This window comes from Henckelia pumila, chromosome 4 (assembly GCF_033568475.1).
Source record: "Henckelia pumila isolate YLH828 chromosome 4, ASM3356847v2, whole genome shotgun sequence".
Taxonomy (NCBI): Eukaryota; Viridiplantae; Streptophyta; class Magnoliopsida; order Lamiales; family Gesneriaceae; genus Henckelia; species Henckelia pumila.
In genome coordinates, this window is record NC_133123.1 from 12,362,828 (window position 1) to 12,385,000 (window position 22,173).

General features: G+C 34.4%; 3 protein-coding genes across 4 annotated transcripts in view; 1 reads left to right on the top strand and 2 right to left on the bottom strand.

The window, feature by feature from the left end:
• Positions 1–5,681: 5,681 nt before the first annotated feature.
• On the bottom strand, positions 5,682–6,537 carry LOC140866976 (BON1-associated protein 2-like). Its single transcript, XM_073272044.1, has one exon. It carries the CDS (start codon positions 6,395–6,397, stop codon positions 5,900–5,902), a length of 498 nt encoding a protein of 165 aa, XP_073128145.1. The 5' UTR covers positions 6,398–6,537; the 3' UTR covers positions 5,682–5,899.
• Positions 6,538–16,947: 10,410 nt separating this feature from the next.
• On the top strand, positions 16,948–20,927 carry LOC140863739 (cell division protein FtsY homolog, chloroplastic). Of its 2 annotated transcripts, none has more exons than XM_073267355.1 (12): positions 16,948–17,308; positions 17,439–17,543; positions 17,644–17,717; positions 17,801–17,859; positions 18,498–18,535; positions 18,839–18,959; positions 19,049–19,117; positions 19,197–19,279; positions 19,386–19,454; positions 19,777–19,839; positions 20,195–20,312; positions 20,561–20,927. In XM_073267355.1, the coding sequence occupies exons 1-11, from the start codon at positions 16,994–16,996 to the stop codon at positions 20,306–20,308; spliced, it is 1,110 nt and encodes a 369-aa protein (XP_073123456.1). In that variant the 5' UTR covers positions 16,948–16,993; the 3' UTR covers positions 20,309–20,312; positions 20,561–20,927. The 2 variants fall into 2 exon arrangements, with proteins under 2 accessions (XP_073123456.1, XP_073123457.1); XM_073267356.1 differs by having other exon boundaries at positions 20,615–20,927.
• A 580-nt stretch (positions 20,928–21,507) lies between these two features.
• The window catches only part of LOC140867006 (uncharacterized), a 2,231-nt gene continuing 1,565 nt past the window's right edge, over positions 21,508–22,173 (bottom strand). Inside the window, exon 3 of the mRNA XM_073272073.1 lies at positions 21,508–21,864. Within this exon, the coding sequence (XP_073128174.1) occupies positions 21,721–21,864 (144 nt within the window). The 3' untranslated portion in view covers positions 21,508–21,720. The remainder of the gene's footprint in view (positions 21,865–22,173) is intronic.

The window sequence follows — 22,173 nt, forward strand, 5'->3', positions numbered from 1 at the left end:
AAATGGCGGGGTCATTTAGTAATCCCTTTAAAAAATAACAACAAGTACTTTCTCCATATACATTCCGATAGGGATGTTGTATGAACAATATAAGGCTGAATACTTTGCAGCTTATATTGACTCGGGAGCAGGAATTTGTAAAGCAAAAAAAGGAGTCTTCCCTGAAGAATATGAAGAAGAATTGCCAAAAATTGTTGGACGAGATTTCTCTCGAAGAATTTTAATTCTTTGCAAAGGAATAAAACAAGCAGAGATCCTTATGGGAGGAGCAGGTCAAACACCTTGGTACAAGGTAAAGACACCACCAATATATTTCCATGATGCAGGACTGATATCTTGTTAGGAAATAACCTTCTTACAAATGTTTAAGAAGTACACACAAGACAATGAGTCAAGAAGACTTATGTTCACTACAATTTGTGATCATAAAATTATCGTTCAAAGACTCAAGGTTGCTTTTTATCGACAATTGCCGATAATATTTCGCAGCCAGCGTGGTGATAAAGGACAACTTTTTCACCCAAAAATGAAAGATCCAAGAAGGTTTGGAGAAACCATGTTGAAAATAACAACATAACAAGAACTCCAAACAGAGGATATAGAGCTTCTCAAGGTAACTCTAAATCACAGAGATATAAAGTTAAAAAATAAGGTATCCCTTGAAGATGTCAAAAAGAGGCTCAAAGAAAGTTACAACGAGCATCCTTTGGCATGGTGAGATAGAAATCAACTCAAAGTCAGTCTTATTCTAAAGGAAGGCAAAGAGTATGAATTCGTCAGATATAAGCCTATCCCGATGAACATAATAGATCAAAGAGATATGAGAATGATTATCAAGAAACATTTGGACCTTGGTCTAATCAAAGAAGAAGTTTCATCATATAGCAACCCAGGTTTTCTTGCCAGAAATTATGGTGAAATAAAAAAGAGGAAAACCCAGGTTAGTTATTAACTACCAAGGTATTAATAAAATTCTGGAGTTTGATGGGTACTTCATACCGAGTAGAGAACACCTAATTAGCTGTGTACGAAATGCTAGAGTATTCTCAAAATTTGACTATAAGTCTGGATTTTACCAGATTCGAATGGAAGAAGGCAGTAAGAAATTCACAGTTTTCTCTACTCCACAAGGACACTATATTTGGGAAGTTATGCCTATGGGATTGGCTAATGCACCCCGGATATTTCAAAGAAAGATGGATAACTTTTTTTAATATTATTTCAACTTTATGTTTTTTTATATTGATGATATTCTTATAGCATCAAAAAACATCGATGAACATGTTAAACACTTAGAGATTTTCTCTAAAATTTGTAAACAAGAAGGACTGGTTTTATCTGAAAAGAAAGCAGTCATATCAACAAGGAAAATTGAATTCCTTGGTATTGAGATTGATGAAACTGGAATAATTCTACAACCCCATATTGTGGAAAAGGTGAAGAATTTTCCAGATAAACTCAAAGATGTAAAACAACTCCAGAGTTTTCTAGGAGTAGTTAATTTTGCAGGGATATTCATAAACAACCTAACAATGTACAGAAAGGTGTTCAGTCCTTTGTTAAAAAAAGATGTCAGGTTTATATGGACCGATGACCATACTAAATGGTTTAACCAATTAAAGTAAATATGTAAGAATCTCCCAAAAATGGCTATACCCGTAGATGAAGATGATCTGGTGTTGTTTACGGATGCCAGTGACGAATGGTGGGCAGCAGTCCTTACCAAGATCACCCCGGATGGAGAAATACCATGCAGATACTGTAGCAGTCTTTTTTCAAAATCATAGGCCATCAGATGGCATATCAATGAGAAGGAATTTTATGCAGTTAAAAGGGCTTTCGAAAAATGGTCATTATTTTTACTTGCTAAAAAATTCACGTTGAAGGTTGATAACACCCAGGTAAAAGCTTTCCTAAGAAATAAGATTGAATCTAAACCTGAGAAAGCTAGGTTATTAAGATGACAAGCATTATGTCAAAATTATATTTTGATATTGTTATTATTAAATCTCACGAAAATATTCTTGCAAATTTCTTAACAAGAGATGGAAGGCAGTGACGTGGATTCCATCATGAAAATGCAGAGGCATCTCAGGGAACACCTTGGGTTGCTTCAAAACGAGTTCAACCAGTTAGCCATTAATGCTGAAATGGCCAGCAGGTTAAAACAAGCTTATCGGATCAAAGTATCTAATCGAATTACAGGATGTATGCAAGCTCAAACCCAACTGTGGGATGCTATTCAAGGGCAATTGTGAAGGCTATAGAGAAACCATTGGTTTCTTATAAACAAGATATGCTAAAACCATTGGTTTTACAAGAACAAGAAATACAACCACCGGTTGTGAAATAGGATGTTGAGGAATCTAAAATTCAAGAAACAAGTGTTAATCTATCATCAGCCTTTGATGATCTGGATGAAACAACAATTGATGAGGATAACTCATCAAGTCAATCCTCCGCCTCGGGGGTAAAAAAGAAAGAGATCAATCTTAGATCCAACACAGACAAGGGCAAATCTAAGATTGATACTAACCCAGCTATCATTTTTCCATTTCAGGTTTATCAACAGAGGTGGGAAAAATTAAGTACAAGAAGTGAAATTAACCCTAACACTTGCAGGGTTGATGTTGCAGGGATATATCCAAGGATTTGGCTAAAAAATAATGTCAAACCTAAGGATGTAAAGCTATGGTATGAATTTGGGGCTTTAGCTTCAGTTTATACAACTTCACCAAGCTTCCATGAGTTATCACAACTACCAAAATGGATTCAGGAAGCAGTCCAAGAAAAATGGGCAAATAACGATCATTTGTCCAGAGGAGATGTGCTCGAATTATACTTCTTTAGTGCAGCTCCAGAACCAACAGAAAAAGGATCACACGAGCCCTTTCATTTCATCAAGCTAAGGAGACCTGACATGAATAATCAAAGATTCATCAAGGATCCTATATCTGAAGAAATACCATTAGCGTCCACTTTTGGAGAAAATGAAATTTCAACCAGAAGGGCATGTGGTATTTGGGTTTGTCTCACCGAGATGGACAAGGTCAAGTTTTCGTTCAAACTTTATCAAAACTCTGTGAACGGATCATTCCTGTTAAACACAATGACATGAAAAACTACGGCTTTTGCAGAAGAACTCTTCAAAAAGAAGAGGAACTTTTTGTGGAACAACAAGCTGTCAGAGAGTAAAGAGACTCGTCGAAATTTTGTAATATGGCTCATATCGGAAGATGGTCAGAAAATATCTGCCCAGAGTGTCCAAACCGGAAGGAGCCAGAATTCAAAAAAACCTTCAGACCCCGAACGGATCGAAAAGAATTTTCCGAGACAAGCAAAGGTGAACAGGGACCACCAAAGATGCATTTTTTCAGGGGACCACTGCAAAAGCAGAAAATGCCCCGACAACAATAAAGACGGCATGTGAGGAGGATAGAGCCAAAAGAAAAAGGACAACATGTGACTCCTCCACCAACAAACGATGCCATCAATAATGGAATAACAGGACAAGGTGGATAACGGGTGACTCATCCACTAGCTAAAGATGTCATTAATAATGGCAGAGAAGGACAAGACAAAACATCTGTAAGATTCCCTGAAGTTTTTCGGTGAAACAAGTGGAACCTCAACTATAAATACAAGCGTTCAAGGAAGCTGAAGACATCGATCATTCCCTTCAGTTTTCTTACAAATAAATTGTTGTAATATTTCTTTCTCTATTGTATTAAATTTTGTTTTTATGTATTTCAAGAACAAGGCTACTATGAGTAGCTAAACAAGTTGTCTTCTCCTCTTCAAATGAGTTGATTTATGTAATAATATAATGTCTGAATAATTTTTTTAAAGTCTCTTGTTCTTTCATGCTCATATTTTATAATTAAATTCATATACCTTACGCCTTAAAGGTATAAAACGAATTAAGGATGTACTGGGTGTCGTTGAAAGAGCTTGTGCAGAAACTATATGTTGCGAATGCATGGTTGGAGTGTGAGGAGCACTTTGTAAAACTCGACAAGTATGACCACGACACTATGGTTAAAGAGGTTTTTGAATTTAATTCATCTTACGGAAGCATGTTGGACCCTAATCCAGAGTATATCGGCTGGAAACCTTGCGTAATCGATAGTTCTGCTTTGTCTAAACTGGTTCGATAGGTAAACAATGTCACATACAAAGGATTAAAATGCTAAACACTTTTAAGACAAATTTGGGGACCACTGGGGAGTTGAAATAAAGAAATTTGAGTGTAGGGAGTTAAGAGAAAAAAATGTTTGGGTTTGGAGATTTTAAAATAATTTGCCCTTAATATATTATAGAGTGTAGAGATATAGTTTTATAATATCTTTTATAATAACTATTATTTATATTTCTTGTAAAAAAACTATTATTTATAAACATGGATAAAGGATGTCCGACGAGTTTTAGTGATCGCCCACAAATTTTCTGCACTATAGGGTGCAAGGGATCAAAATTTTTAATTGATATACCATATATAAAAATATAATATATATATATATATATATATATATATATATATGAAAAATTTCCATTTATAGGATCTCTAACTCACATCGAGGAATCATCGTGCATAACAATCAACTTAACTTACATGTTTTTTGAAATGCATTACATGAATTCGCCATATTTTATAATTTATTGATTTTAATAAACAGTAAAATTATACTATTAATTGCATGGAAGATGGAATTTTAGAAATATAAATAATAGTTTTTTTTTACAGGAAATATAAATAATAGTTATATCAATTAAAAATTTTGATCTCATGCACCGTGAACGACCACTAAAACGGTAAAACCTGGTAGTGGGTTTTAGCGATGCAAAAAAATAAAATAAAAAAAACCCACTGATTTTAGTGATCGCTCACAAATTTCCTGCACACTGGAATCAAAATTTTTTGTGGTTTTTATTATTTTATTTTTTTGCAGGGTGCAGGGAATCAAAAATTTTAGTGGTTTTTTTTAAAAAAAATTTTGCACCACTAAAACCAACTACCAGGTTTTAGTGGGTTTTTTTTAATTTTTTTGCACCTTTAGTGGTCGCTCTAGGGTGCAGGGAATCAAATTTTTTAGTGATTTTTTTTTTTTTTTTGCACCACTAAAACCCACTACCGGGTTTTAGTGATTTTTTTTTGGATTAAAACACACTGGGTTTTAGTGGTCGCTCACAGATTCCTTGCACCCTAGGGACAGACGATTATTAACATGATCAATAAAATCTTACATGTTTATTTCAATAATATATATATATATATAATGTTCTAAAAAGTACTAGGCGGGCGGCGACCAGCTGCCTAAACGAGGCCTAGGCTGTTTTTCTTGTCTAAATAATAAATACATTGGGATATTCATTAGTTTTACTATAAAATATAATTTTATGTTAATAGATATTAATACATAACATGAGATTTATTTTTTTGCTTAGCTTTATTTTCTGTTTTTCTTCGTTCCTTATGTGCTTGTTTCTCAAGTAGCGTCTCTCTCTTTTAGTTTTTTAGTTTTAAATTTTTTTATTATAAAAAATAGTAACCGTCTAAACGGGAGATTAGGCGAGCTACGCTTCTAACAAAAAAGCGAGGCGGTGAGCAACCGTGCACCACCTAGACGAGCTTAGGACCTAGACGTCGTCCTTTAAAACACTGTATATACAACGGATAGATGTAATTATTATAGAAAATGTAATTAATTATATTCACAAGAGCTCACGTATTTATAAAGTTGAGACTCTGAAAACACATACCAACAAGAATGCGTTTGCTAAAGATCTGCAAACATGAGTAATATATGATTTCGTTTTCATTATTTCACATAGAGATAAGAGTATATGCAATTAATTCTAAAAAATAATACGAATAAACAATATCGTAATTCCTCGCAATTTACCAATACGGAACAGGAACTCCAGTTACGACACCGTTCGCCACCTTGTCATCCGTCGGAGCCCTAATCCATGGCCGCGAACAACTGGCTGCGCAGCCGCTATTTCCGCCTCCCTTAACCTTCACAGACAGATTGATTATCCCATTCTTCTCCCCGTTGGCGTCCCTCAGCCTGTAACTCAGGAAACTCAAGTAATTCTCCGGCAGGTACCCTCCCGCGAAATCCGTGACCGGGATGTTCGCGGATCCCACGACCTTGCTCCCCGAGTGCGCCTCCACCGTGATGAAACGGACATGCGCGGGGAGCTCCATCTCCAATTTCTGGTTCCACGAAGGGTAACCGCCGCCTTCCGGATCCACAACCGTCGACAAGGGGTTTCGGGGGTCGGATTTCACGACGACGAACGCATTTTTCTTCACGGGTTTTCGCCGATTCTCGAGCAAACCTTCAGCAGATATGACGGTAACTTCAATGGCTTTTGACGATCGTACTTCCATGGGGGCCTTGTTTTACCAAGTTTTGAATCGAAAATTGGTGTTTTGTGTGTGATAAAATTTGGGCTTCAAATCTGAATAATAAGCAACGGAGGATTATGGGTGTGTTTTATATAGAGATTCTGGAGGAAGGCGACGGGAAACAAGGGGGAAGGTGGCGGGCGCGTAAATACAGATATGGGGAACTTCTTTCATAAACAAAGAAATAATTTTGATATTCTCTATAAAATAAATAAACCTAATCCGAGTAAGAGACTGCGTATGTGGAAAGTTTGATTTAATTTGATAATTGTCAATTGGATATTAACCTTATGATTGATCCTAATTATCAATGTCTATCCATCAATATAACATCATTAACTTCTTGTGAGAACTCGCTTATTTTATTTATATACATATACATACTAATATTTTTTTCGACAGTTTATCACATAAAAATATCCCATATCGTTATTTAGCTAACTTGGTTTGGAGACTCACTAATTTGAGTTATTCACATTTCATTTGATGGTTAGAGGCGAATTGAAAGCTAAGCAGTGGGAATTCTAAAGATTTTTCGAGAAAAAAATAGAGATGTCTCTTACATTATCCACACTTCCACAACGTAATTTGATAAATTCATTCGTTCTGAATGCTAATTTACCAATTGTGTGTCAAAATATAATTTGTCTGTCATTTAAAAAAAAATTCGAGTACCTTTCATTAACCGATTTGCAATCAATGTGATGAAAGTTTTATTTGATTTTACATAAATATTAAATTCTCATTTTCTTTTAAAATTCTTTCTAATAATATCTGACCATGACTCATTTACAACGGTTTGTAAATCACATTATATTTAATGAGTAGGTATTTTACGGGACAATATCACAAATAAAAACATATCCACATTAATAATAAAAAGTAATAATTTTCGCATAAAAAAATAATATTTTTTCATAAGTGAGACAAAAAAAAAATTTGTGTGTAACACACGATATCATCTGAGTCCTTATGATATTTAATCAAACAGCGTATGATTCTTGGATTTTTAAATATTTTATTTGATCGAAATAGTTATAAATTATTGATATTCATCCGCTAAAACCAAATCTTATAAAATAAAAATTTATTACATTTATAACCAATATATATTATTATCTTATATATAATACTTGAATCATAATAAAAATAAAATAGTATCTTGATGTACTTTTTTTTTTAGGGATCTTGATGTACTTTTTAGTAGGGGCGTCAATTCGGATGGGTTGGGTGAATTCGAATCGGGTTGACGAAAATAATTTTAAAAAATTTTCAACCCGAATCTGACCCGAACGTACCCGAACCAACCCAATAATGCACAACCCGAACCATTTTTCAGCCACTTTTTAGAATCCTAAAAATATCCATTTTTCAGCCACTTTATTTTTTTTAACACGAAAAAAAAACAATTTATGTAATAAATAAATAAAATCCAAAAAATTATTAAAAATCATAAAATTTTAATTTTTTAAACATTTCAATTTCAATTTTCTTGAAAAATAGTATATATATATATATATACATATAGATTGAGTTAGGAATTTCTCAGCGAGAGTCATGTCAAATGGCGGGTTGCGGCTAGCCCATCCCAACCCGCAAAACATAACTGAAAATTGGTGGGCTGAAACGTCTCACCCCTCCCCATCAAATAATAGGTTATAACAAGTAGGTCCGTCGCGTTGACCCATTTTGACGGGTCTAAACGCAACTTGTATACACGAAGACTGGTACATATAAAATAAGATTGTTGTATAATGTGTATTACATACACTAGTTTACATGTTATTATTTAGAATTATTTTCTCCCTATTAATAATCTGCGTTTCAGATATTGTAATGGTAGAAGACGAACAATATTTGTTTAAAAAGGCACGAGAATTCAATGTTGGCGTGTGGTTCATGCATCAATAAAAAAATTGCAAGTCTTTTTGACCTAGTTTCTTTGATTTTTCCATGTTCATGCATGAGATACTAGTTTCTCTGAATATTCATCCATTTCATCAAACAATGAATGGAGAATATTTCTTTCTACGTATTAATCTAGATGGACTCTCTCCACGTTCTCTAAATAAATTATATATATTCAGAATTTTCGGGAAATTGGAAGGCAGAGTCTAGGCAAAAAAGAGAAGCGACAAATACAATGGCATCGATTTTATTCTACACGCTCACTCACACTAGTAGATACAAGAATATGAATGTAAATAGGTTTTTTTTTTAAAAAAAATATATATATATGAATGAATATTGCCTTCAAGCGGTGTTTAAATTAATGGAGTAGGTAATCAAATTTTATCAATACTTTTTTGGACTAGTCTGTTGCACAGGGCATGCCCAATGTAGTTTACTTGACTAACGTGATTTGCAAGGTATTGTATTAGTTTGAGTTTTATCCAATACACACCGAAAAGTAGCGACTGCGAGTTTTTACGTGAAAAAAAAATGAAGAAGAAGAAGAAATAATATGAATGGAAATTGAGCTACATATTAAAGTAGTTAACGGAAGTCGATTTCGCACGCCCAAGTCTTGAGTTTGAATATGCACGTAGTGTATCTCTTATCTTACTATGTTATTATTTAATTAAATTAGTTGAGCTTCTATACCAATTACTATCTGATTGATTTTTTCCTCAAAAAAAATAAAATAAAAATAAGTATCTAATTGATTTGAGTAAGTTTTGTCTATTAGACTATTACTATATATATATGCAAGGGCACTCTATAGTCTATGCTATATCATTATGGAGTCATTGTATTTTTTTATTTCCCTGAAATATCCTTTGCTCTTACAAAAATTATTTGGCGATTTCAAACTCTCATTTATCTCATATAACTTCCAACATACGCATTTACAATTATCTTCCCAGAAAGTTCTTCTTCGTTTTGAAATAAATGCCATTTATCTTCTTCCTTTTGAAAATAAATTGTCATTTGTTACATATATTCATGACATATATAACATGTGTTCATCGATGACGTTGCGCTATATTCATGACATATATAACATTAGTTTAAATAACAACCCGACCGGCCATCTGCATTCTGCGCTGTCACAAGTATAAGGAAATAAAATTGTGCTTTGGCTAACAGTTATATCTTTTGACATAGTGGTAAGCGTTTGATCCTAACAACTGATATCAAAGCCAAGGTAAAGTGAGAGTAATATATACTAGGATGTGTGACCTCTCGATAAGCTCTAGTGAGTTAAGCTGTTGACATTGCGCTGCTTGATTTGGTTGGCTAGGTGGACCCTAAAATAGGGACACTAAATTTTAACGGGTAATACTGTCTCTGCTGGAAACAGGACCGACAATAGAGAAATGATAAGACTGATACAACACCAGCAGTATGACACATCCCTCCCTAGACTCATAGGCTTAACAACTCGACCCATCAGCGCTACCACAAGTGTAATGAAATAAAGTTGTGTCATGACTAACAACTATAACTTTTGACCTAGTGGTACGCGCTTGATCCTAACAAACTTTATTTTAAATAATTTTACATGAATTAATGAATTTTATTTTAAATTAAGATTATATCCAAATCATATAATTATATTGATAAAACTTTTATCTATTTAATTCCCTGAAATAACCTTTCTTTCTAAATATTTCAATATTATATTTATATTTATTTTCAATTAATTTATATTTTTATATATTTTAAATGTTTTAGATAACTATATTACCCATAATTAATAAATATGAAAAGTTATTAATTTGAAAATAACAAACATTATAATATTTATATAACTATTCTCAAAAAGGTTGAACATTCTACCATATAAATACGCAACGCATGCAAAAAATTGATATAGTTGAGTTTAAGTAACCAATCAGTTTAAGAGATCAGCGAACCATGTTGCTCACTATTTGGCTAGAGCAGTAGGTTCTATGACTGATTCGGAAGGTCGAGTTACTCCTTCACCTTCCTTTATTTCGAATGTAATTTTGGTTGAATCCGTTTAATGCATCATCTTTTTCGAAAAAAAAAAAAAAAGTAACCAACCAATTTGACTATATGGTACTCAAATAACCAAAGTAAATTTTTTTAAAAAAAAAAAAATTTAAAAAGGGTAACCAAAGTATAAGTTCTAATAGGATCGGTAGTGGTATGAAAACACAAGTTTAAAATATTTTGAGCTACAATAACTCGTTCCTGAAATGCTCAAATACGAACCGAGCACCGATAAATTATATCAAGTTTGGTTACAAACCAAGCGAAAAACACTCGAAATAATCCATCTAAAAAATAATTAAGCATTTGAGAAATCGTTTGAAAAGATTGCAAGTTGAGATAGTAAAGTTATTTTGGTTGAAGCATTTTATCAAACACTTTGTATGCAATATTTTGGTACTTTAAAGAACATATAAAATGTTTCAACAAATCATCCAAAAACAACAATAAGTAAATGCGATAAAGTAAAGATGCACGAATTTGTTTATGGATGTCGGAGCTCAATCTCCTACGTCACCCCTTCTTCATCACGGAAGGATCCACTAGAAGACTTTGAGCATTACAATGTCTTGTAATCACCCCACTCCAACTTTAAGATTTACCACTGCCTAAATCGGAACTCCTAGAATCACACTCGATTTTAGGCCGCAACCTCACAATCCGTATAATGTTTAACGTCTTTATGCCAAGACTTACAAACACAATTTTTAACGTCTTTGTATTAAGACTCTCACTCAACTAATGTTTACAAATCATCTCCCATATGTGTGAGAGTGAGTTGGGGTTTGGATACGAAGAACTTGATTGTGAAATCTCAAGAAATCTGTTGTGTTCTTCACACAAAGGGCAAGCTCTTGAATAAGCTAAATAATTTGTTTTGACGCCCTCTTCATGTGGAAAAACTCTAACAAGCTGAATATTCTTTTGGGTGTCCACTCTCTCTTTTCATTCTCTAGATCTTGTATTTATAGCCTCCAAGAATAATATAGACATTAGATACAAGAAATATGACCGTTGGAAAAGGTTCTGATATCACAACGTTCATATTTTGCTTTCTGGACTGTAGCTTTGACCGATTGACTAGATCTGGATCTGGAGCAGTAGACAGGCGAGATCAGGTGACAAGCTTGGTGAGTAGTTGATATCTTAGAATCGATTGACATTCTTAGATCGGTTGATATCTTCAAGTTGGTCGGTTGATATCTTCAAGTCGGTTGACATAGAGCAGGTGACAAGCTTGGTGAGCAGTCGAGTGAGATTCTTGACTGCTTGAGTTGATGTTGTCTGTTCAGATTCTTTTAACTCTTTTTGTGTTGATTTCTGGGCAAAGTGGTGAAAATCAAAGTTGTGGCCCTTTGTCTTGAATTTCCAACGCATCAAGAATCCATTTGGATCTTATTTGAGAGAGATATGCTCAAATTACCAGACTGTGTACATCCTCGAGTTCTGTTATCAACCTTTGCAGAACCAGCAACTTCAACGTGCTTTATCATCTTCTTAGGCTTCGATTCGGACTTTGACTTATGAAGATGATTTGTATATCATCTTCATATCTTTCCAACGCATACTGAATCATTACATTTGGATCACAGATTTGATAGATATGATCATTACACCAGAACTGGTCTGTCAATACATCTGTTGTCATCTAGTTCACTCTTGAGGTAGCAGTTTGACATGGATATCATCCGAATTCGTCCAACTGTCATAAGACATGACTTGTAGCTTTTGCGTTGGCTATGCAACGGTTTAGGCGGCTGGTCATTTGGATCGTTGAGCAATGAGATATGCTCAAAACAAGAAGCTGCGCCAAAACCTAAGTTGAGCTAAGATTGTATTTCCAACAACTTAGCACTTTCAATTTGTCTTCTATCAGCTTAGTAAATATGTTAGAAACACAATGACAAGTTTTGTTATCATCAAAATCAAGATTACTTTCATTTTTCGGACCCAACAAGTTCATTTGAGATCCATTACCATAAGTCATGCTCATAAAAACTAGAATTTATTGTGATGTATTATGTCATATTGAATTATTGATTAAAAAGTTGTTTTATTAAGTTTATGTAAGTTATAAACTGTAACATCTTTTTTTTAAAAAAAAATAAATTGTGAAAATATTTTGTTATTTTTTTGTTGACGGTAATTTTTATTTCGATAAAATTAGACAATAGAATAAGGGCTATAGCTATAATTACTTTACTTACATATATTAATATAGGGGAAATAGCCATTTTGGTCCTGTAAGTTGCATCTTTTTGGTTTTTGGTCCTGTATCTATTGAAAGTAGGATAACAGTCCTGTAACTTTACTTTTCATGCTATTTTGGTCCAATTTACACTAGAGTAAATTATTTTGACTTTGAATTGCTGACCAGGCGGCTGAGTTGTTTGACATGGCATTATTTTAAATGTGTTGGCTGCCATGTAGACTAACTAATTAATTAATTTAATTAATTAACTTTCCAAATGGATTAGTAAAAAAACATGAATAATAATAATAATAATAATAATAATAATAATAATAATAATAATATCATATACATGCGGTCAAAAACATCCCAGAGACGGTAGCCCTAAATTTTGAAATCCTCATTTCTCAAGTCCCAAATTCTAATCCACCCATGAACACTTGATCGATGACCAAAATCGATTGAAATTCATAGAAACCAAAAGCTTTTCAAAGAATATTATCCAAAAAGAAATGATGATTCAACCTGTAGATGAATACGGTTAGTTTGGTGTATGTATTTTTTTTTTATTTACGTGTCTAAGGATTTTTTTTGGTTTAGAGGTTTAGTTTTTGTGATAATGTTAGGTTAGACATTGTGCTCCCATAAATGTTGACCATTTAATTTGAATAATGGAATTTTGGTCCCAAAAAAATTGAATTTCGGTGGGTCAACTAGTGGTACTGGGAGAAATATTTTGGGTTTCAATACCTTTGCTTTCTTCTGATGTAAAGTAGTTCATTGTTTAATTGTTGTCATCTTATTTATTGTTGTTGACGTTTTCAACTTTGATGAGAGTTTTATTCATGTGTTATAATACAGAGAAAAAAGAAAATAGTGATGGGAGCCAGGGGATGTTAGCTGATGAGTGCGATGAGGTGGATGAAAAAGATCACAGTGTTACAAATATGGGAGATGATCATAGTGATGATGAAAGTGATGATTTTACCAAAAGTTATTATGGTGATGATCTCGATGAAAATGATGATGAACTTTTCAAAAAAAATGTGGATAGTGAGAGTGAGTGGTTTAGACAAGAACAAGCGTCACAACTAGTGCTTGATAAAGTTGGGGATAAAGAGTCTAGTGAGGATGATGTAGTCTATGGTGAGGAGGAACTGAGAAGTATAAATGGATCAGATGATGAAAAATATCAACATAATTTTCCGATTTTTGGTGTGGCAGACCAATACAATCCAACCTTCAAGTTAGGCATGCTGTTTAGCACCAAAAAAGAGTTGAGGCAAGCCATTCATTCACATGCAATAAAAAGTAGAAGGAGCCTAAACATCACTAAAAATGACAAAATTAGAGTTTATGCTAAGTGTGTGAAAAAAGATTGTGGGTGGAAGCTTCATGCATTGAATCTTAATGATGAGTGCACATTTCAAATTAGAGATTATGTGTCTAACCACACTTGCGCAGCAAGTTACCGGGTGAAAAATTTAAAGTCCAGCTGATTGTCTACAAAGTATGTTAACAAATTTAGATCTGACCCCAGCAGAAGCATTAAAGGTTTTAGGTTAGATGTAATTGAGGATATAAGATGTCATGTTTCTAACTGGCAAGCTTATAAGGCTAAAAAAAAAAAGCTATTTCAAAAGTTGAAGGTACTGCAGAAGACCAATACGCTTTACTTTGGGACTTTGTAGATGAAATTAAAAGAACTAATCCAGGGAGTACGGTTATTATAGGAACAAATGACTCCAGTGGCGAAAATCGATTTGACAGATTCTATTTGTGTTTATATGCTTTGAAAGTTGGATATTTAGCAGGTTGTAGGCCTTTTGTTGGGGTTGATGGTTGTCATCTCAAAGGCCCTCATGGGGGAGTATTATTGTCTGCGGTAGGTGTTGACCCTAACAATAACAATTTCCCAATTGCTTTTGCTGTTGTTAGTGCTGAGTCTAGGAAGGCATGGGAATGGTTTCTATGCTTATTGAAGCTGGATTTGAAGATAGAAAAAGATTATGAGTAGACTTTCATGTCAGATAAACAGAAGGGTTTAATTCAGGCTTTTAATGAAGTTTTACCCAATGCTGACCATAGGTTTTGTGTTAAACATCTTCATTCTAATTTTAAAAGTGCTGGGTTTCGGGGCGAGGCGTTTAAAATGGCTCTGTGGAATTGTGCCAAGACAACAACAGTAAATGAGTTTGGGAGGAGGATGAATGAATTGAAAGAGATTGATGAAAAGTCAGCAGAATGGTTGAATGATAAACCACCAACCCAGTGGAGCATGTCACATTTTAGTGACTTCTCTAGGTGTGACATGCTTCTAAATAATGGTTGTGAATCTTTCAATAGCAACATTTTAGAGGCTAGGGACAAGCCAATATTGAGTATGTTGGAGTGGATATTGGAATATTTGATGAAAAGAATGCAGATGAATAGAGATAGAGCCGAAAATCGTTGGGTAGGATCCTTTTGTCCCAAAATCCAGAAAATTATCGATAAAACTTTTGAGAAGATTGGAGATTATATTCCCATTAAAGCTGATGACTATCATTATCAAATTTCTGGTTTCGATCTCACCCAATATTCTGTTGATTTAGAAAAGGAGACGTGTGGGTGTAGAAAATGGGAGTTGAGCGGAATCCCTTGTAGGCATGCCTTAAGTGCCATCGATGCACAAGGTTTTGACTACTACAACTATAACCAAAATTGTTACAGGTTGGATACGTATAAGTTGGTGTATGCCTTTGCTATTATGCCCGTAAATGAAACGAATGAATGGAAGCATACTAACATGATTCCTCCATTGCCACCGAACCCTGGTAGACCTGCTGGTAGGCCCAAAAAGGCAAGGGAGAGAGAAAGAGATGAAGGTGAACAAGAGAAGAACAAAAAAAACAAGGATAAGACGAAAGTGAATTCAACAGAAAATAAGATGAAAAGACAGAAAAGAGCACTAAGGTGCACTCAATGTGGCGTTACTGGCCACAACAAGAAATCATGCACAAATGGTCGTGTTCAACTCGATGAAGTGAATGTTTCAAAGGATCGACCATTGAGCCGACTTACACAAGAGCTGGATAGTCAAAAGCCCACAAAGTTACATGTAATATAAATTATTTTCTTTCAAGTATGTAATGTAATACATGTTATAATCCTATGATATTTTTTTTCGGGTCGCAGGTGAGGAGGAAAGTGTCACATCGGGAAGACGAAGGAGATAATATTGGAGAGTCCACAAAACAAAGTAAGAAGGCTGCATTCAATTCATCATGAAGTGGAGCAAGTGTAAGTGTCTATGTACAACTGTTTAATGTGTTAGTGGTACTAGTTTAAAATGTTGGTGTTGTTTTGCTTTGGTTTGATTATTTTTTTTCTCAGTTTGAACATGATCAAACATTGAGAGTAGCTACGCCATCAATGTTTGAGCAATACATTGAATGCCAAACCGGGAATTCAATGGTGAATTTAAGGCCCCCTGGACCTTTTATTGGTGGTTGTTTCATTCCGAGTAATGAGAGATATATCACACAATCTTGTACTACCTTTAAACCAATCATAAGTGAAGGTGGAAAGAGGTTTTTGGATCTGTCCAGTCTTCCTTCAACAAGATCTGGAGTTAGAGATGGAACAGAGAAGTCAAAGAAGAAAAGACCGCGCAAGGAGCAATGATTTGAATTACTGTGATGAAATATTTTTATGATTTTGCTTTTTAGACCAGTGTCAAGACATCTTTTAAAGTTCAGTTGTTGTGATGACAATTTAGTTAATTTGAACATGAATAGTGAATTAATTTAAGTTGATGTTTTGTGATTATACTTTGATTAAATCTGAAATGATGGTATTTTCACTATTTTGGTTATATTAGTTTAAATTTTCTTATCAATTTAATATTGAGTTGTGCCAAATTAGGTCGCATCTCATAAAATGGTTCCAAGTGGCCCGTGTGGAAATGTTTTTGACCGCATGTATATGATATTATTATTATTATTATTATTCATGTTTTTTTACTAATCCATTTGATATTATTATTATTATTATTCATGTTTTTTTACTAATTCATTTGGAAAGTTAATTAATTAAATTAATTAATTAATTAGTCTACATGGCAGCCAACACATTTAAAATAATGCCATGTCAAACAACTCAGCGCCTAGTCAGCAATTCAAAGTCAAAACAATTTACTCTAGTATAAATTGGACAAAAATAGCATGAAAAGTAAAGTTACAAGACTGTTATCCTACTTTCAATAGATACAGGACCAAAAATAAAAAAGATGCAACTTACAGGATCAAAATGACTATTTTCCCTATTAATATATGAGAAAAAAATATTATAAATTGAATAATTTTAACGACGTCGTTTATTACTTTCTGGTAATTCTATCCATTGCAGCTCCGCCCCACTCGGCCACTCCATCACCTTCCCACAAAATGGCTTCTCCTCTGCCTTCTCATCTTCTGCTTCCCCCGAAGCCACCACTCCCGTCTCCGCCGACTTCCTCCGCCGCCCTCATCCACATACCACCAGTCTGGACCCATACCCGTATCTCCCGGTTCAAGTGTGCATCTGGGCAAACCGGGTTCTTCACAAAACTTGGGCGGCTGATCCAAGAGAAAGCCAAGAATGACGTGGAGAAACTCTTCTCCGGGTTTTCCAAAACGAGGGATAATTTAGCTGTCGTCGACGAGCTTTTGCTTTACTGGAATCTATCTGATACTGACCGGGTCCTGGATGAGCTGGAAGAGGTTCAATATTTCCATTTTCTGTAGTGATTTTTGTTGTCAAATAACGAGTGAGGTTTCTTGATTGGATTCAGTTACTGGGCTTGTATGTTTTTGGGATCAGTTTTATATTTCCTTTTCCATTTACTGTTAGGCATTGTTAGTGGCTGATTTTGGTCCAAGAATTACCATAAAGATCGTGGAGAGCTTGAGGGATGATATTTACGCTGGCAAGCTCAAATCTGGGAGTGAAATTAAAGTAATCATTCCGATGCATATCTCATGTGATAGCTTCATTTTAGCAAGATTCTGTTTTTATACTTCAAGTATTATCTGACAGTGCAAGTATTTAATTCTAGGATTCTTTAAAGAGGAGTATATTGAATTTGTTAACTGCAAAGAAACTCAAGACTGAGCTCCAGCTCGGTTTCAGGTCAGAACTGGTTCGATGAAACATTGTCTGTTGGCTTTCTCTTGGCATCCCGTATGGGTCACTGACTAAATTTTTATCACTAGAAAACCGGCTGTAATCATGGTGGTTGGTGTCAATGGAGGTGGGAAAACTACGTCTCTCGGTAATCCCATCAAATTGATACTGGAATATGTTTTTTAAGTTCTAGCATCTCTGGGACATGAAGGGTGATGGTTTTTTTTGCTTGCTCTTGGAAAAGGTTTATTTTTTTATTTTTCACATCAATGAAGTGAAGTGATTATAAACAGTATCTATATCCTACAGTCTTCTTGTAAGTTGAATCAGTCGATTACTTATGGTTCATTCTCGTTGGAGATGAAATATATATTCGTAAAAAAGAGTTGATATTAATTAAAAACAAAATTATCATGTATATTTGGTATGATTTTATTGTGATTTGAAAAAAATTAATTACGTGATATATTTCCTGGCGTAGTTATTATAAGATTATGTCATTGTGTTGTAATTGTATTCTAAATTAAGTGAGATTACGAAGAGTTTTTAGTATTCTGGCATGGTGTTGCAGATATAGGACTCATGATCGAATCAGTTAAAAAACTATATTTTCTTGCATGCTATCTTCACTATATTTTTAATAATATTTAATTTAAAATACAACATATATCAGCATGTCACAATAATTTTTAATAGAATGTCGCTTTCCGTTATATTGGTTGTGAAGATTTCCTGGATTTATGGATTTTTTAAAGTCATAAGACTGAAAAACTGTCCACTGTGCAGGAAAGCTTGCCAACAGATTGAAGAAAGAAGGGACCAAGGTGGGATGCCTTTCCGTCCTGTCTTTTTCTTTTCTTCTTAAATTATTATTTCAAGATTAATCTTAAGTTTAACAAAACAGGGTTGAACTTTCATTTAGTTTATGCCTTCGGAGAATGTAGTCCACATGCATTTTTCCACCTTTCATCTCTAATTGTGGGTACTGGGTAGTTGTCCTGCCTAATAACACACAAATTCATCTCTCTTACACCATGTTGGTCGTTTATTCTGTCATAAACACATCCCTAGTCTAAAAAAGAAGTAGTTTCTCATTTCTACCTGGCATACTTTTAAAATTTTGCTAGGTGTTGTTGGCAGCTGGAGATACGTTTAGAGCAGCTGCAAGTGATCAATTGGAGATATGGGCAGAAAGGACAGGTTGTGAGATTGTTGTTGCTGAAAAAGAAAATGCAAAGGCATCATCAGGTAGAATATATGGCTTTCCATGTTATATAAGTGTAAAAAATTGTAGTAAACGTTTCCTAACTTGTGATTTTGAAGTTTTTCCCATGTAGTTCTTTCACAAGCTGTAAAAAAGGGGAGAGAGCAAGGTTTTGATGTTGTTCTGTGTGACACATCTGGACGTAAGTTTGATACAGTTGTGTTTTCCAATTTTGTTGCTAATTGACTATTTTTCCTCAGTCGCATGCTTATTGATTACAGGTTTGCACACTAACTACAGCCTTATGGAAGAATTGGTAGCTTGCAAGAAAGCTGTTGGCAAAGCTGTCTCTGGCGCGCCCAATGTCAGTATTCTCAAATTTCTGCTGATTTTTATTGTATGGCTTGCTAGCTGGTGGTGGGATGTTGAACTTTTCTCCAATATTTATGTAAATTATTTCAAATTTGCAGGAAATTCTGCTAGTATTGGATGGAACAACTGGCTTAAATATGCTTCCACAAGCAAGAGAATTCAATGATGTAATGTATCCTATCGATGGTCGTCAACACTAACATTCTATAATTTTAAATTACTCCCCTTGCCCCAAAAACTGAAAAAAGTGAAATTTAAATATCCACGTATATTTTTACTCTAAAAATTCGAGTTTACGAGATGCACCCCTCAACATGAGTTCCCCTGCATTCTTCAGTCTGTCCCAAACATATTGAATTATTGCACCTAAAGTTTCTAGTAATTATTTGGTGCAATTTGAAATTATAGCTCATTAATATTGAACCTTGGGGTTTTCTCATAGCAAAGTCGATATTGGATTAAAGAGTTTGATTTGATATTCGGTTTCAGGTTGTTGGAGTGACCGGTTTTATTTTGACCAAGCTTGACGGTTCTGCAAGAGGCGGCTGTGTGGTGTGTTCAAATTTCCAGTTCTTGATTTTTTTTTTCTCTGCTATGTAAAATTGTATCTACCTACCCTCTCCAACTCACATAAACCTCCAATCCAAAACTCAAAATTGCATCTACCTTAACTGATGTTTTAAAATGCCAAAGATCAGTATAAAATGACTACAAGGTAACAAAATATGACGACCTGTCTATATTCCTTGTGGAAAGAAGATGTAATCATGAATATCAGACAAGGTTTTTCGTAATTTGACATATTTTGGGGGCCATATGCAAAATTCCTTTGTTTGCGTTATAGTGACCCCCTAATTCTTTTTCCTTTAAAATTCATGAGACACCATATCCAATATTCTACGTGCAGGTTAGTGTAGTTGATGAGCTCGGTATACCTGTGAAGTTTGTTGGTGTCGGTGAAAAATTAGATGATCTCCAACCCTTTGATCCAGAGGCCTTCGTTAATGCAATCTTTCCATGAAATGGTAAGATCTAGATCTCCATGTCTGTACACAACAACACAGCATGCGTTGCTCGTAGCTTTGTTCTTTGATCAAGTCATTGGGGGAACTGTCCCCAAATTTTATAATTTGATGTACAAGTTTTCTATAAATGCAAGTTTCTGAATAGACCCGCCAAACTCGCCTCAACCTGTTTAGCCCCATCTTTTGAATTTCTGAAGCTGCCCCTCCCTGCTTTGATCCTTGTTTTTATTATCCATATGGTCTAACAGAATGGCAAGAATCGTTCAACTTCTGATGCGTTATCTGCCTGAACCTGGTTGTAGTTCTTCTTGTGCTTCCAAAGGATGGATTATTGATTGATATTCATGAATGATAAATGGACAAGGGATTCTGAGGTATTTTCTTCACCTGGGAAGGTGGATTTGATCTATCAATGGTCGGTGCGACTGGTCTTGACACTCGTTTTGCGTGATTTTACATAAATGTAAGAATTAAGGATACAGCTTCGAAATAAACTCTAGAGTATGATATGGTGTGATCGGATTACCAAGATTGTGATCGGTTTGAATGCATTTCCGGTTACCTGAAACTTCTCCGTGAACTGTATTTTATAGAGAGTAACAAATGTTTTATGTTTCTGCTTCTGCAAATTTATTTTATCAGCAGCATAGATCAGAAGCTAAAAAAATTCTGATTAGACTACGTACAAAGGTTTTAGATATTGGAAATAAGGGCTTAAGAACACATGTTTTATTAACATGTAAAAATAGTACTTTGTGTCGTCTTCATTGATATACTTGTAGCTAAATAGTCGGGGGAATATATGCGGAGAAATTTAATAAATGAATTGGGTGAAAATATAATTTTATTCGCCAAAATAGAGAGAAAAAGATTGAAAGTAATCTGATTCAGTGTGTGACACTCTTTTGACTCGAAACCTTTGATATGTTAAAATTCTTTTTGAACGGTATGGTCTCAACTTTCATTGGTGCAAGAACATTTTTTTTTTTTTAAAAAAAAATTTTTTTGGGGGTGGGGGAATAAATAAGAAAGAGATCAAATTAGGCTAACAAAATCTTGGGAAACAATAAAATGGCCACGAAATACAAGCAATTAGCGTGCGTATATTTATATATATTTTAAAAAGGCAATTACTAGCTTATTATATACGAAGCAATAAAAACAATTACTATATATAGTGTTAGCAGGCTTTAGATGTACATAACATGAATACAATGATAATAATGATAATATGTTACAGATAAAATGATCCAATTCAAATGAAATTTGATACTAAAAGGGCACATCATCCTAAAATTTCATGTGGAATCAATCATTATAAATTCATGGTCTTTGCACTCTTGCCTTCAAATTTTTTAGGGGACACATTCTGAAACTGAGATGTTTGCGTTTGCAAATATCAACTTTGTTATAAACTTGAAACAGGTGTATTATAGAAAGTAGCACGAGTCATGAACGCCAAACGCCCTGATTCCTTCAGACGGAAATTAACCGCTACCACAGTCAGGTTTCTCCCACTCCTCACTACAGATCCATCAATCACTACTTCTGCCTGTGACGAAAACCCCGGGTTGAAAAATTACAAGGGCTACAACAAATGGCATCTAAACAAGGGGATAACATGAAGTTAAACAGTACATTATGTTTAACACTTCAGCATGATTAATGGGATAAAAGAGGTAGGAAAAATTGCCTGATGGTAAATTTTCAATATAGAAGATCATTCAAAGTGAGTTTCTACTGACTACTTACTCCATTTTTCCTACATGTTGACGCATGTGAAAAAAAACATGCCTACAATAAAAGGATCACGATGCAACTCAATTTTTTTAAAAAAATCTAGCAGCTCAAACACTGGCAA